Source organism: Mastomys coucha, unplaced genomic scaffold (assembly GCF_008632895.1).
Source record: "Mastomys coucha isolate ucsf_1 unplaced genomic scaffold, UCSF_Mcou_1 pScaffold16, whole genome shotgun sequence".
NCBI lineage: Eukaryota > Metazoa > Chordata > Mammalia > Rodentia > Muridae > Mastomys > Mastomys coucha.
Window position 1 is genome coordinate 67,422,020 of NW_022196898.1, and position 14,950 is coordinate 67,436,969.

The 14,950-nt window shown below is 35.1% G+C and overlaps 1 protein-coding gene across 7 annotated transcripts in view; it reads right to left on the reverse strand.

Annotated features, from left to right (window-relative positions):
* The window catches only part of Ptbp2 (polypyrimidine tract binding protein 2), a 65,578-nt gene that overhangs the window by 33,768 nt on the left and 16,860 nt on the right, over positions 1–14,950 (reverse strand). For 4 of the 7 annotated variants that reach the window (XM_031375304.1, XM_031375303.1, XM_031375302.1 and 1 more), the window contains exons 3-4: positions 9,094–9,169; positions 142–314 (exon numbers count right to left, since the gene is read on the reverse strand). In XM_031375304.1, the coding sequence (XP_031231164.1) occupies positions 142–314; positions 9,094–9,169 (249 nt within the window). Of the gene's footprint in view, positions 1–141; positions 315–1,488; positions 1,512–1,757; positions 1,875–2,045; positions 2,070–9,093; positions 9,170–14,950 lie in introns of those variants that run through there. The other 3 variants (XM_031375307.1, XM_031375305.1, XM_031375306.1) reach the window with 3 other exon arrangements.

Sequence of the window (14,950 nt, forward strand, 5' to 3'; positions counted from 1 at the left end):
TTTCTGTTATTACAAAACAAAACAAACAAACAAACTGAACTTCTTTTAACTTTGTCAGAAAATTAATCCTTTAGGTGACAGATAATTCTTATTCTGTGTAATCAGAGGTTTAACATGCTAGTAATGCTTGTAGAACTGTACCTGGTTTTTTCCTTTCAGCATAAGGATGTTAGTCACCTTACCAAAAGGTAAGCCTAAAGCAATAACTTCTGTTTCAGTCACTTCACCAGGTAACTTTCGAATGTGAAGTACACGAGAGGGCGCCCCATCCATTTTATCTTCTCCTTTAAATTTCTTACTATCGTTACCGTTGGCTGAAAGATATACAGAAATATTCTTTATAATCAGTAAGAAAAAAGGTATTGATTCCTATGAAGAGTTAAAAATACCTTAAAACATAGGTGAGTAATTCTGAATTCTTGCAAAGCTAAAATTGGGCTTTCAAAGGAAAGGAGAAAACCATTAAACCATCAATTAAGGTTACCATCAAGCCATGTGCATAGTCTATGTAGAAGAATAAGTAGTTAGCAAAAGTATTAAAATTCAATTTCATACCGAAACTGTCCAGTGATTAAAGAACACAAGTAAATTAAAATTACCATTGAATTGTTTTTAGAGGTTAAGAGATGTAGCAGGCTCCCCTTAGCCAAAAGAGATACATCTCAAAGCCCCCACTCTATTCTACATGTATAAACAGCTAGAATTAAGCTCTATTGAAGATTTTTTTTTCTATGTCACATGCATATGGTAAGGTTTAAACAGGACACGGTAAGGAGCTTACTAAGAATAAAGAATAAAACAAAACAACACAATGAAGTAGAAGTATACACTTTTGGATCATTAAATTAGACCAGTAGTGTCCATTTCAATTAAAAAAAAATATACCTTCATTACAAAGTTTCAGCAAAAAGGAAAACACTCTGTAATTATGAATGCCTATTGATTATATAATATTTCATACATAACTGAAAGGCATCTCTACATCTATCAGTTGGTCATAGTATACTAGATACTCAAGTGTACTTGTTAAGATTTCAAGTGACATGTAAAATCCTTATACATGCTAATATATTCATGGTTACATTTTAAAGATTAAATACTTTATAAAAGTAAAATATTTTATGATTCCATGTAAAAGTCAGAGGACAACTTGCCAGAGTCATGTTTTTCCACCATGTGTGCCCTAGGAATCAAATGCAGGTCATTAAGCTGGGCAGCCAATGCCTTTACATGCTGAGCCACTTTGGAGGCCCAGAAGTCTCACTGCACACAATTTATCATATATTACTCAGTCTTGAGGCACTTTAAGTACAGTTTCTACTTTAAATATCCAAACAAATGAAACTTGAAAGCTACTTCTACTCCAACACTTCTCTTTAAGTCAAAACCTGTTTCCCATGTCCATCTCTGACATCTTCATGAGTAAGGAAAGTAATCTCATGCTGGACTCTGAACGAATCATATGTCTCTGGCTTCTATTGTAATTACCTTTCTCACATTTTCTAACAATTTCTAAAATTGTTGTTTCTTCAAAAACATTCTTCAGCTCTCCTATAATTCAGTACAAACAACCTTCACATTAAAACAGAGCACTTTGGTAAAAATAACTGATAAAAAATAATCATCTTGAATCTATTACTTTTCTGGACCAGGCTTTAGAGACCACCCACCACTGACTACGAACTATTAACCCTCCCTTATTAGATTTCTTCCAATTATTTTTAAATTTATGGAGTTATTTTATAACCCAGAATAACCTGTATCATGATGAACATCCTATACGTTTGCAGGCTGTTCTATAGTTACCCAGTATAGTTTTATAAACAAGGGTCACCAAGGTGACAGAGCCATTGTTCTAATTCTCTAGTCTATCTTCTTATTTACAGTGTTAATGGCTAAGCTTTTCAATTTGACTGGATTTAGAATCACCAAAGAAACCAGCTTTGTATACTAGGGTATAGTACGATGCTACCAGAAAAGTTTAAGTGAAAAGAACATAGCTAGAGTGCCAAAGAAATAAAAGAAAAATAAAACAAGCCAAGCACCAGTACATATTTCTCTTTACTCTCTGAGTACAGACTCAATGTGGCTTGATGACAATCTTGTATCACCATGGCTTTCCTGTCCCAGGAAACTACATCCCTTCTTAAAATATAAACAAAATAAACCTTCCTTTAAGTTGCTCTATGCCACGTACTGAGTCACAATGAAAGAATCATCCAGGGAGAAAGAGGTAACTGTCCTAAAAACTCCTAAAACATGGTTTACTGAAAGCACAACTAAGACATGAAGAACATGTGCTTCTGTCATGTTTTTCATCTTAAGATTGTTCCAGATACAACAATCCCAATAATTAGGTTTTCTGATAAAAGTGAAATATAATTTTCTATAGGTATTTCCTTATCTGAAATTTTCTGTTCTCATGTCAGTAAAATAAAACTATGTTTTCTGTTTGTATGGAACACAACTTTCATCCTTTTACTACTAACCTATTTGTGTCAACCTGACTTTAGAACAGCAGCTAGAACTTTTTCTAAATCCAGGGCAATAATCCTTTTGATTAAACTGTACAGTACAGTTATTTTACAAAAGAAAGTGTAATGCAGACCGCACAATTTTCAGTTTAGATCCACAACAACAAAGATTTTCACATATGTTCTTCACACATAAACGCATATACTTCCCCCATTATCAACATTCTCCACCAGAGCAGAGCATTGTTAGATCCTTTGAAGGACACTCTTTATGTCACTAAGTTTTGACAAACATACAATGACATTACATCCATCATTACAGTACAATATATAATCTATCCTCAGCCCTAAACACCTTCTCTATTATAAGCTACATTCACTACCTTGTTTTCCACTGTCATCATGTTTTTATCAGGCTATGAGAGCAATATTTGGATGAACCTATCAGGTATAATAAGATTCTTCCCCAGTTTTTTATAGCTTGTTGGACATATAACAATTTATACTCCTTTTATCTGGATGTATGACAATCGTGTATCAATCTACCTACTGAAGGACATGCCAGTTTTTCCACATTTTGTTATAAAAGGGTTTTTACGTCATTCCTCCTTCTCCAGACAACGTTGCCATATTTATGATGATGATTACTTTTATAAGAAAATACAAAATAAGTCCCCCCTGCATCATTTAATATTTCTACCAGTATTAAGTTAAAAGTTCTGTGATCTACATCTTCATCACTATTTGGTGGTGTCAATGTTCTGAATTTGGGTCATTTAAGTATCTGTATGTATAAAATACGCAATGTGACCAATTTCAGTATGTGTATGTATATTTCATGAAACCACCAAAAAAAAGTTGGCCCTTTAGATAAGTAAGCTCTTTATATGTGGATTCTATCTTGAATTTCTGGAAAAGTTCCCAGAAGGGATAGGGACTCCAAAAGAAGACCAACAGTCAATTAACCTGGACCCTTGGAGGACTCCACAAGAAGATGAACAGTGAACTAACCTGGACCTTTGGAACCACCAACCATAGAACATAAAGGTGGTAGACCTAGGTCCCCCAGCCTCCGCACATAAGCAGCAGATATGCAGCTTAGTTTTCATGGGGGTATACCCCGATAACTGCAGTTACTCTGACTCTGTTGTCTGCCTGTAGATCTTGTCCCCCTAACCTTGGCTGGCCTCAGTGGAAGAGGATATACCTTGTTCTGCAGTAACTAGAGGTTTCAGATCAGTTGGTACCCAAGGGGGACCTCACTCTTCTCAGAGATGAAGGGGATGGAGAAGTGGGGGGAACAGCCATGAAAGGGGGGCCTGGGAGAAGAAGGGCTGCAATGAAGATGTCAAGTGAATAAATAAGTAAATAAATAAACGGAAAGATATGAGTGATGAAAACTAAGAAAAAAAGAACACCTTGAATTTCCTATCTGCTTATCTCCATGCAAATGAGATGTAACAATTAGATATCCTAATATACACGATTTAAAAATGCACAGGAAGATATGCATTGGTTATATGAAAATATTACATCTTACAAAGAGATCCGAACATTCATAATCTTTGGCATGTTGGGAGGAAAGAAGGCGCAGCTCTCTGACCAAGCTGTCATGGAGGTGAAGCTGAACCATTACATGTAACTGTCATTCTCCAATCTGTTTATGCCCTTTGTCATGCCATTTCCACTGTCCTTTTCCTATCTCTGAATTGTCTAGCAGCCAATATGACTTAATTATTATTTATTACAATTTACTATTTATAAACTCATCATCTATAGACATGCTTTATCTTCTACAATTTATCAAACTTGACCTGGAAGTTCATCTCTGCAGTTGTATCAGTAACTCATACTACAGAGCTAAGCAATACAACATTGTACAAACAGTACATAATCCCAAAACAGGAATTTATCAATTCATTTGGTGATGGACATTCAAGTTGTTTTAATTTTGGATTACTATAAATATAAGCTACTCAATCATCACATACTAAGGCATTTTAATGAACTGCATTTTTTGTGAATAAAGACCTAGGAGAGAAAACAGCAGAATTCTATATATAGTTAAGTATACTGCTTTAATTTAAGAAACTGCCAAATAGAGAAATCAACCTAGGCTGACCAAGAACTGTCTCCCTACTTACTTAGTGACAGAAGACGCTATGCAGGCTACTGGGAGAGAAAAGATATCAATGGTCTCATCTAGACCCTGCATGCTACAACTACAATACCAACCTGCCTACTGATTCAACAATGGCATGACAGTTATAGCAGTAACCAACGACTTTCCACTTCTCTGAAGCCTGCTCTATATGTCTGCCACTGCAAACCTGGTCAAAAGCTTAAAACTAGAGAGACTATAGGCCCCCAGGGATACTACTGCTGTTTTGTTAAATATTCACGCTGTCAAACTACCCTCTAAATATTTATTCATGCCCACAGATTTGTGTTACTCTCAAATCTGGTCAGAGAAGTTTCTGTTTTTGCAGTGTATAGCTACTATTAATGCAGATTCACAGCTGATCAAAGTACTGAATAATAGTAACAGTTAATGCTTAGTTGTAGATTAGTCATTTATATTAACCTTCCACATACAAAGCTCAGTGTTTATAAACCCATGATCAGAAAGAAAAAGAGTTGATGAATGAGGAGGAAAGTTGTGAAATACAGATTTCTGGATCTGAGCAAGGAGGTTGTATACATGAATTCATAGCAGCTGTGGTTACCTGGACAAGATCAAGCCAGTCAAAATTCCAACATGGCTTGGGAAGGAAGGAGCCATGAGTAGTTGATAGGTGCTGAAGGAGTAAGAGTCACTTTCCTTTGGAGACATGTCTGCTGACAAATTCCTAATCCCCAGGGATGGCCATACACCTAAGCTAATACAGACTGCACTAACTGAGGGGGTTGCTAAGAACAACAAAAAGGGACGACACGAAGTTGGGAAGAATAACAGGGTAATAGAGTAGGAAGGAGATGATGATGATCAAAATACAAAATATTTTGATCATTTTCTAAAACTGGGTGGTTAATCACCTTAACTGTTAATCTTGAGTTTGCGCATTTCTAAACTTTAAATATACAATCATGATACTAGTCTTTATATTTATACTCTCTGTACAAATATTTGGTTATAGCATGGCTTGCCTTTTTTCTTAAATGTCTTTAAAATGCATACATCTAATTCTTTTGTTCTTTCAGACAGGCTTTTAGAATCATTATCAGTAAAATGTCTGCCTAACCTAAATCATGGAGAATTTCTACTGTTTTCTTCTAAAATTTTTATAACGTTCAGACTTACATTTACAACACAGTCCATCTGAAGTTCATTGCCACCTGCATCAGAAGACATAACTCCACTAGGAGAGGGAAGGGAAGGCAAAAGCTATATAGCTTTCTATTAAATCTCTTTTTTCCCCATAAGACTTTGCACCTCCCACAACCATCAGTTGCCCATAAATATGTGGGCTTACTTTTGAATTCTCTATGTTATGATCTAGTGACCAACCTATTTGGTCAGTAACCAATATAACTATTTTGATTTTTGTAATTTACAGTTATCTTCCAGTGATCCCACTATTATCTACTAGCTATACTTGGATCATTTCGAAGAGATATTACTAGAATTTTAGTGTATAACCTCACGCTCAGAATGTTTTTATGTTAAAATCACAATGTATTATTTTATGTAAAATGAGAACGTCTTCACTTCTGAGCTGCTATCATGGTCTCATCTACATAATCAATAAAGTTTATGAGACAAAGTTTCCACTATATAGTAAGAGTAATGTACAGAAGTTCAGAGAACACAAATAAATTGAAATGGCTAAGACAGGGTTAAAAGGAGAATCATTTACATTTGCCACTTCACTATACTACTCATAAATAACCTTTATGAGCTCTGAGATTTCAGCTAATGTCATTCTATTAAATCTAAAAGGGCTAACCTGTACTCTTTTAGTGTGATCTGTTGACTTCTTGTTAAATGTCTTTTGCATGGATATTTCTAATATCTTTACTACTAATTTTCAATTACTGGGTACTCTGTGCCTCGGTCTGTGTGTGTTGTTCAAATTAACCCAATAATAGGAAGGGTGCTTATTGAACTGCTTTAAGTTCAGGTTTCCTACAAACTTTTAGAAGTGTTCAATAATTTCTATTTCAAATATAGACATACAGGTATATACACATGGATGTACATAGAGGTATATACACATACATACATATATAAATACATACATATACATACATGTGCGTGCACACACGCGCACACTATCCCACTCTCCCTGTGTGCTATCCAGAAACCCAAGTATGAGATTAGGGGGAGAGGGAGACTGCTTGCTTCTTGTTTGGTATTCCCATAGGTGTACTTTTTAAATATAACTCATTTTTATGGAAACTTATTAACCATTTTCCTGTTTTAATCTCAACAGCAAATTTTTATGCTTTAAAAATAAAAAGAAAAACCTCTATCTAAAGAGATTCCAATTCCACCCTTTGTTCAGTTATTATTTTAATCTTTCTCTTTAAACTTTATTCTATAGCCTTTGCATACAAATTCTCCTATCTAGTCATTTTAGAAGTCTCCCCCATTGTACACCTCACCCTCTAGATTTTTGTTTTTCTCTTTCTTCATCCAATCTGTAATTTTTTATTGTGGGCTAATGATATTATGTATGACAGACAGAGGAAGACTAAATCCTATTTTTATCCTTAAGGGCTGTTTTATATATGCATATTTTTAACCAGGCAACTAAATTTCATATGACGTCTTCATGCCTGTTATGTAAGACTTTTAGTTCCTTCAACTAGTGGCACCTACTACCAAATACAATTTTATTAAAGATCTGGGCTTGTAAGTTGAGGGTACCCTGGAAGGTGCTACATCAGAACTTCAGTGTCTCAGAAAAGTGTTCATCCTATGAGATCAGCACACAGCTCTCAGGCCTACAGCAAGGCAGTTTCTGATAGACATTGCAAACTTCCTACCAGTACAAATGCAACTCAGCTAGTATCATTCTGCTATGACCACTACACCAACTGCCCAACTGCACAACTTCCCTTTATTCAGGGTCCATGCCCCTAAACCCTACGTGTTTAGTTCTAATGAGTTTCTTTGGTCCAATGAAGCCTCTCTGCTTTGTCTATGTAGTCATGGCAGTAAGATGCTTCAAAGCAGAAACCTAAAATGATCATGAGATGGCAGGTGTTTCCTTTCATTCAAGCTTATAATTTCTGTTCATCAATTCCTATCATCAACTTTGGTTTGTGGGCTTGGAAGATGACTAGAAAAAGAGTCAAGGCTACTATATATCATATATATATATATCACTCATATATAGCCCTAAATATTGACGTTTAAACATTCCTACTATCAATTACTATGTTACAGATCAAAACCCTGACAAAGCAGAGTTACAGACATTTAAACTGGTTTATCTTCAGAATCATGGCCTTGTCATATTCTTTTGTAATTATTGTATAGAAAACTAAATAATATATTCTAAAAATTCAGCTTTCTATCATCATGCTACAGTTAACAAATACTTTCCCATTTAGTTAAGTGAAACACCAGGAATGTACGTGTGTACATCAAAGTGTATCAGCACAGAAACAGCTGACTGAAAGAACTTTCTTCCATCCTTTTATGATCTTTATAGGAAAAATGCAAACTAGTTTCAGAAGATAGGTATAAAATGTAGTCTTGAGATAAATTAATATGATAATACTTAAAACAGTCAAAATTAAAGTCTAAGATTAATACATATTTCTTCTTCAGACATTAAAATATTTTTGAGACCTACCCAAGAAAAGCTCTAAATGTATAAATAAATGCTCTTAGACTTGTAAGTAGACAACAAAATGGAAATGCATTAAGAAGTCAGTAGAGCACAAAGGGTGAGAGTACACGGAAGCCACGGTGTAGGTCAGCTTCAGGTTCTTATTTACAGCACAGGCAATAGAGCTATGGTATAAACAGTAAAGACAGAAGACACAAACACAAAAATTCAACATCTAAGAAAAATGCAAACATGAGGCATGTGAGAATGGTTTTGTATGTGTGTATGTAATTAAAAAGCAAGTTGTTCAGACTGAGCTAGTATGAAGTGCCTAGAATCCCAACTACATGGGAAACTACTGCAGAAGGACTACTTGCTCACTAGAGCTCAGGAGGGAAAGGCCAACCGGGTAACAGTGAGACTGTCACAAAAGGTGGATAGGGAGGTAGAGGATAAAGGGAAAAAAAAATTAAAACTTTTGAAAATATTAACTACAGGATCCAGGATCTAGATAAGTCTATAACCCACATTTAAGTATACAGAATTTCTTTGTCACTTAAAAACAAAGAAGTTTTAAGCAAGAAATTAACAGTGGTTAAAAAGAATAAAGGGGAAAGTTTTAGGACTGGGGCATGACTCGGTGTTTCCCTGGCATGTATGAGGAGTATGAGTTCAGTTCGTAGCACCACAGTCACAGGTGAATAAATTCAATCAGATTTAAACAATACTTGCCCACAAAAGTCACCAATTTCAGGTCTCAAAACAAAAGCTATTCTGACATAAATTATGCTTTGGCTTTAACTCTCTGTCCTGGAAAACAGTAAGACAGCAATACTTACCTGTAACTACCATGCCACTCATATTAGAGTTGGGACTATTGAGAACACTGCCTGAGAGTAGCTCGTCAGATCCTCTCTAGGAAGAAAAAAAAAAAAAAACAAATTACCATAAATCACTATGATTAAAAAAAATACAAAGGTTTATCTCTTACTTCTGACTTTTCTACTGCTGCACTCAAATGAATCCCTAAAAAAATGGTTCTCAATCTTCCTAATGCTGTGACCCTCTAACGCAGTTCCTCATACTTAGTGACCACCAACTTTAAATGTTTTTCTAACTGTAAATTTATTACTGTTATGAATGGTAATGTGTACATATGATTTGCAGGGTATCTGATATGGGACCACTGTGGACTGTAACAACACACAGGTTGAGAATCCCTGCCCTAAAACAAAGCACCACGTCATCCCTTTTTACTCTCCCATCTACACCAAGTAAAAGTGTTCATTTCCTTCTTTTGCCCAAGTCCTAGTAAGAGAAAGTATAAAGTTCCATAATTGATTCTTTGGAAGACTACACCTCAAATTTTTACCAAAAGGAAAAAGAAAAAGGAGGCCAGAGGAGACAGCCTTTCTCAAAGCATTATTTCCTCTCCCTCTCTAACAGCCTTATTCTTTCAGATAATCAAATTCAAAACAGGGTGCTTGTCATTAGCATAATAAAAAGACAAGTATAAAATCCCAACAACTAGAACACTGAAAATAAAACCAACATGGAAAGAATGAAAATTTTCATTTGGCAAAATAAAACAAAAACATATATATGAATGAATGAATGAATAAATAAAAAAAGAAAGAAAAAGGAAGGAAGGAAGGAAGGCAGGCAGGCAGACAGACAGGCAGACAAGGAAAGGTTATACTGTCTCACATGTTTAAACCACTTGGTGATGTTTTAGATATTTTGAAAATAGCTGTATATTATAAAAATATAATTTACTAGATAAGCATTTAAATCAACTATTTTGTCTATTTTAACAATGTGTGTATTTTAAAAAGTGTGTATATTTGCATAGAAGGGCATTAATATTTAAAATAACTAAATAATGTTGGATTGTTTAAAGAATTTATCAGAATAAAGTTGAACACAAAAATCAAGATAAATTATAAAATATTTATAAATTATAAAACATAAACAGATAGTTGAAACCAAGTCATTGTATACACAAAAGCTGGCTCCTAACTCTAGGATGGGGGTTCTATAGTGAATAAAATCAGCCCCTCAGTAAATCATGCTGTATCTGATTCTGAAAGTAAACAGGATGGAGATCTTTGGTGCCTTATTGACCCAAACAAGCCACACAACCATTTAGAAGGGTATCTGATGTCTAAACATCCACCATTGCCTCTACACATATCCCAGCTTCCAAAAGTAACATGACATCCTTTCAAATGTGCATTATTCCTCTATCTTTCAACTTGCTTGCTTTCTTTGTTACCCTAGGGGATCATGAGGAACTACCAAGAAATGGATAAGAAATCGTGCTTTTAAATTAAAGGGAAACCAAGCCTTTCCTCTAATTAACTCTACATGAAGAAGGCTGGCTTCTCTTCCTTTTCTCTACAACAAAACCTTTTTGGCAAAATGTTTTGGAATTTTTAAAGAAAAATTGTATATTGGTCATTTTTTCATCCAATTACTTCATACCTGTTGAGAGTACATTTTACACATATTCTGTAGAATACAGAGTTACGTATTATTTTGAGAGGTGACAAGTATTTAGGGCTGTATCTACAGCTATTCTATACAAGAAAATTATGCTCATCTTTCACTGAGTAAAAGGTTTACCACTATTGTGACTAAGAGAAATAAGTCTACCACAACACTGGTAAGCTTACCACACTGTCTAATATAAAAAATTCTATATGAAATATATTAGTTAATCTCATTCTTTAACTTGGATCCTATACAAACCACACAATAATAGTAACTGATGACTCTTCCATTTTGGTGGCTGCTAAAAACAAATCAAACTTTTAGTACTTAAATTCAGAATCAAAACCTGTACAAAGAATATGTAATCTTTTAAACTGTTCATTCATCTAAGATGTCAACTGGTTTTATATTCAACTAAAAATTTTATATGTCAAAATTAACTTTAAATGTCTCTTGATAAATAAGTATGATCAGAGAAACGTTGACATCTATTATACTACAAGTGATCATTTAAAAAAAATGTATCCTACAGAATTAAGGAAATGCTCACAAGGACTGAAATTTCTGTGAGAGAAATGAATGTGTTTTAAAAATAAATAAATAAACAGACAAGTCATTTGCCATTAGTTTCAAAGGTACGAATCAGGTTTTCTTCTGTTATTTATCAGTCTTCTATCATAATTGAGCCTAACTACCATCTACTACTCGCTGGCAAAAGCGTGCCTAGGGTTGCCAAGAAGGCAAGCAAAACTGTAAGCAGAAGTTGAGAAGTCCATGAGGCCTGCTAGAGTGAATGAAGACTGGCATCCAAAAGCACTTCCTCCTCTAAGACACCAGCCTAGGAAAGCAGGACTTGGAAAAAATAGCAAATTCAAGAGAAAAACTAGACTTTCAAAAAAAAGAAAAAGGGAACATACTCAACCTTGATACAGAGAAAGAACACAAGAGCTAAAAGTACCTATTAAAGGCTAAAAAAGCACTACAGCACACAGCCAATAAACACATACAAAACAATGACATACCTAGCAGAATTCTGACAGCCAAAAGTTGTATTTTAAGGACTAAAACTACAAACCTACAGAATACCACCAAGAAGAAAGGAAAATGTAGCAGTTACACATTATCACAACAGGTAAAAAGAACAAAAGCACAGGGACCATAAAAGCAAATCAAAGAAATTTGGCCTGTTGAAATCATTTTTTTACACCAGCAGAAGGAAACTTTAAAAAAATTCTATTTCAAGGATCCCTATAAAGAAACTAAATCAGCTGGGCAGTGGTGGTGCACACCTTTAATTCCAGCACTTGAGAGGCAGAGGCAGGAGGATTTCTGAGTTTGAGGCCAGCCTGGTCTACAGAGTAAGTTCCAGGACAGCCAGGGCTATACAGAGAAACCCTGTCTCGGAAAAAAAAAAAAAAAAATTAATGATTCGTTTGCTGGTAAAAGCAGCCTTCAGTCTTTCTGAGGTCAGGAAAGTCTCTGTGTCGACTGCCACTGGGTATGGGAAAGAAGAAAAGTTAAGCTTGTTTTTCCAAACATATTCCAACAGGCTTTTGACGATCAACACAAGACAGCCAGAAGAGCAAGAGAAAAATTAAAATGTGCAAGAAATGTGTTCATATAACTTTAACAACATGCAAATGGAACATGTGGCCATATTAAAACACTGGTAAACCATGGGAGATAGCTTTCAAGACAGCAGAGTAAAAAAGAACTTTTGAAATAAAATACCAACAACCCCAAGTATCAACAGATGGCACTGTATGAAAATTAAGTTTCTATACAGCACAGGACAATTAGCAGAATTAACAGCCAACAAAATGGGAAAAAATCTCTACCAACTATGCTTCGACAAGGGGTTGTATCTGAATTTACAAGAAGTGCAAAAATTACATGATAAGGAAATCAAAAAATAGCAAAGAATGAACAGTGTTCAAAAAATAAATGAAAATGAACAATAACTATGTAAAAGCATTCAATATCCCTACGATCAAAGGAACACAAAATTATTTTGAGACACCACCTCACCCCAATAAGAATGACTATAATTAACAAATCTCACATCAAATGTTGAAGAGGGTGTGGAGAGAGAGGACCCCATTCACTGTTGGTAGTGACTGAGGTAGATTAATACAACTATTGTAGAAAACCAATTGGAGATGTCTCAAAAACTTAAGAGAACTACTATATGACTCAACTATTTCACTCCTTGGCATATATACTCAGAGAATGCCATATCCTTCTATAAAGAGACCCGCAGCCCATGTTTAGCTGCTTTATTTACTATAACAAAGAACAAAAATTACCCTAGGTGCCCATCAACAGAAGAATGGATAATGAAATAGTGACATACATGTATACCCACACACAACACAGGGGCGGGAGGAAAGAATACTAAGTCCTAAACAACAACAACAAAAAAAGCTAAAAATGTTGCAGGAAAATAAATGGATTTAGAATGTATAGTATTAAGCAAGACCACACAATCTCAGAAGGACAAAAACCTGCATTCTCTCTCATATGTGAAATGTAGCCAATACATAAGGTAAACAAATGTACATGTGGGTAAAGTAACAGGTTACAAAGACCACAAGAAAGACTAAATATAAGAGGATGAGGACAGACTAAATTCAGACAATGAACATGAGTTATAAAAGGAGATAAATATAAAGCTAATTATTTTTCTAATTCTAATTCTGTTCTGGATCATTTTTTTCCTTCCTAGTTCTGAATAAGTGCATGAAATGTATCTGATATTGAAAGTTTAAAGGTTAAGGTGAAGCTCTACATTAAAAATAAAAACTAATCCATAGGTAGTGTCACACGTCTTTGATCACAACACTCAGGAGGCAGAGGCAGGCAGATCTCTTGAGTCCAAGGCAGTCTGGTCTACAGAGTTCTAGGAATCAGGACTACAAAGAGAGACCGTGCCTTTAAAAACCGGATAGATAGATAGATAGATAGATAGATAGATAGATAGATAGATAGATAGATGGGTGGGTAGATGGGTGGGTGGGTGAGTGGGTGGATGGATGGATGCCAAAAACAATGTACATACCCTTAATCAGGGGGAAACAACCAGGAACAAAACAAAAAAACAAAGAAACAAACAACAAAGTAAAAAACCCACAGCACAACACAAAACACCAGAGTAACAAAAAACAAGAAAACTAAATAAAAAAGTGTCAATAAGAATTTGAAATGAGCCAGGCAGTGGTGGCACACCCCTTTAATCCCAGCACTTGGAAGGCAGAAGCAGGTGGATTTCTGAGTTTGATGCCAGCCTGGTCTATAGAGTGAGTTCCAGGAAGCCAGGGCTACACAAAGAAACCCTGTCTCAGGGGAAAAAAAAAGAATTTTAAATGTAACACTTCTCTACTAATCTGAGACATACATAAATCAGAATGAAACCCTGGGAAATAACGCGCTGCTGCTTGGTAAAATTTAACATAGTCAAGCTTCAGTGTACACTTTCAAAAATGGTCACACATATACCAGCACTGTTCAACTTCAAAAACCTTATCCCAAATATCCACCAAATGAGATAATTTGAACATTTTCACAGAAGAGCTCTCCATAGCACTATGCAACTGCATATATAATTTGGCTAATTACTGAAATCTTCAGTAAATCAAAACAGAAGTCACAGCCAGAGTCAGGTGTACTGGCTTACATGAGTAGTCCCAGCACTCAGGAAACTGATACAGAAGGATTGCCTACATAATGAGTGTAAAGCCACTCTAACTACAGTGTGAGACCCTTCCCCTACGCCCCAAAATGACAAATCATGGGTAGCTATTTTCATAAAATCTACTACATGTGTACATTTGTATACCTATGTGTACACACACGAATACATATGCACACCAAAGTATCAAGGAAAAATTAAGTTTTGGGATTCTCAGGGACATAAAATGAATGAATGATCATACCCTGCATATGACATGACATAATTGCTTATAACCTACACATCTTCAAACATATAAAGTCTTTAAGTTACTTACAAAACATAATACAATATAAATTGTACATAAACAACAGGTTTACTACATTGTTTACAAGAAAAAGTCTTTACGTACTCAACCAATTTAAAGGCAGTATTTTCAATTCAAGGTTACCTGAATGCAGAACATATTACCCAATGAGCATGGAAGAACAGCTGTATTATCCTTTTCATTTACATGACAAAGTTATATTAAAAAA